Source organism: Penaeus monodon, chromosome 25, assembly GCF_015228065.2.
Source record: "Penaeus monodon isolate SGIC_2016 chromosome 25, NSTDA_Pmon_1, whole genome shotgun sequence".
NCBI lineage: Eukaryota > Metazoa > Arthropoda > Malacostraca > Decapoda > Penaeidae > Penaeus > Penaeus monodon.
This window is the reverse complement of record NC_051410.1, coordinates 40,232,817-40,233,649: the sequence shown is the minus strand read 5'-3', so window position 1 is coordinate 40,233,649 and position 833 is coordinate 40,232,817. Positions and strand designations below refer to the sequence as shown.

Sequence of the window (833 nt, the reverse complement as noted above, 5' to 3'; positions counted from 1 at the left end):
GTGGATTTAGCTTGAATTATTGTCATGTAAAAGAGCAGTTCATCATTAAGCATAAACTTTTTAGTTTAACTGCAAAAATAATCACAGATTTCAAGTACATCATACACTACACATTTTTGTAACCTAAATTTCAGGCTTAGAACTATTTTAAAGCCATAATTTGATTTTTTTAATAGCCATTGTATCTGTTGCCCTATGAAAGCATTAGAATACTCATGAATAGTAATTTTATCCTGCTGAAAGCTCACTGTGCCATTTCATGGACTATGAGGAGCTCTAAGTATATAGGATTGTAAAAAGAGAGGCAGTTTGAATCAGCAGTGTTTTGAATGAAGAGACAGGAAATGTAAACAATATTCACATCTATAGAAAGGATATTCAGAACGCTCCTTCCTTTAAGATCTGTTTAACACTCATTTTCAAGAAGCTACATTACATAAATGTATTAGCTTTTGTGTATCCTCTTTTTAAATGTGTTTTAATTAGTTTTTTTCTCCTTGATTTACAGATCTCGGCACCAGCTGAGCGCCTATACTCTGTTTGGGTTGGAGGATCCATTCTGGCATCTTTGGACACCTTTAAGCGCATGTGGGTCAGCAAGCGTGAATACGAAGAAGGCGCACGAGCTGTTCATCGGAAAACTTTCTAGATATGCATAGGTTGTAAAATATTCCTGATATTCAGGTAGAGAGTATATATTATGTTTGTTTCACAGAAATTAAGTGTCCTGTAGCCTTTTTCTGTTAGGACTTCAAGACCACCAGTCCCCCCCTCCCCTCTCAAAGCTTTTTGTAGCTGAACAAAATAAAAAGGAGAAATAGGCTAGCCTGTAA

General features: G+C 35.7%; 1 protein-coding gene across 1 annotated transcript in view; it reads left to right on the top strand.

The window, feature by feature from the left end:
* Positions 1-827, top strand: part of LOC119589273 (alpha-centractin-like) — a 52,739-nt gene extending 51,912 nt beyond the window's left edge. The window contains 1 exon segment of the mRNA XM_037937891.1: positions 509-827. Coding sequence (XP_037793819.1) covers positions 509-649 — 141 coding nt within the window. The 3' untranslated portion in view covers positions 650-827.
* Positions 828-833: the final 6 nt, after the last annotated feature.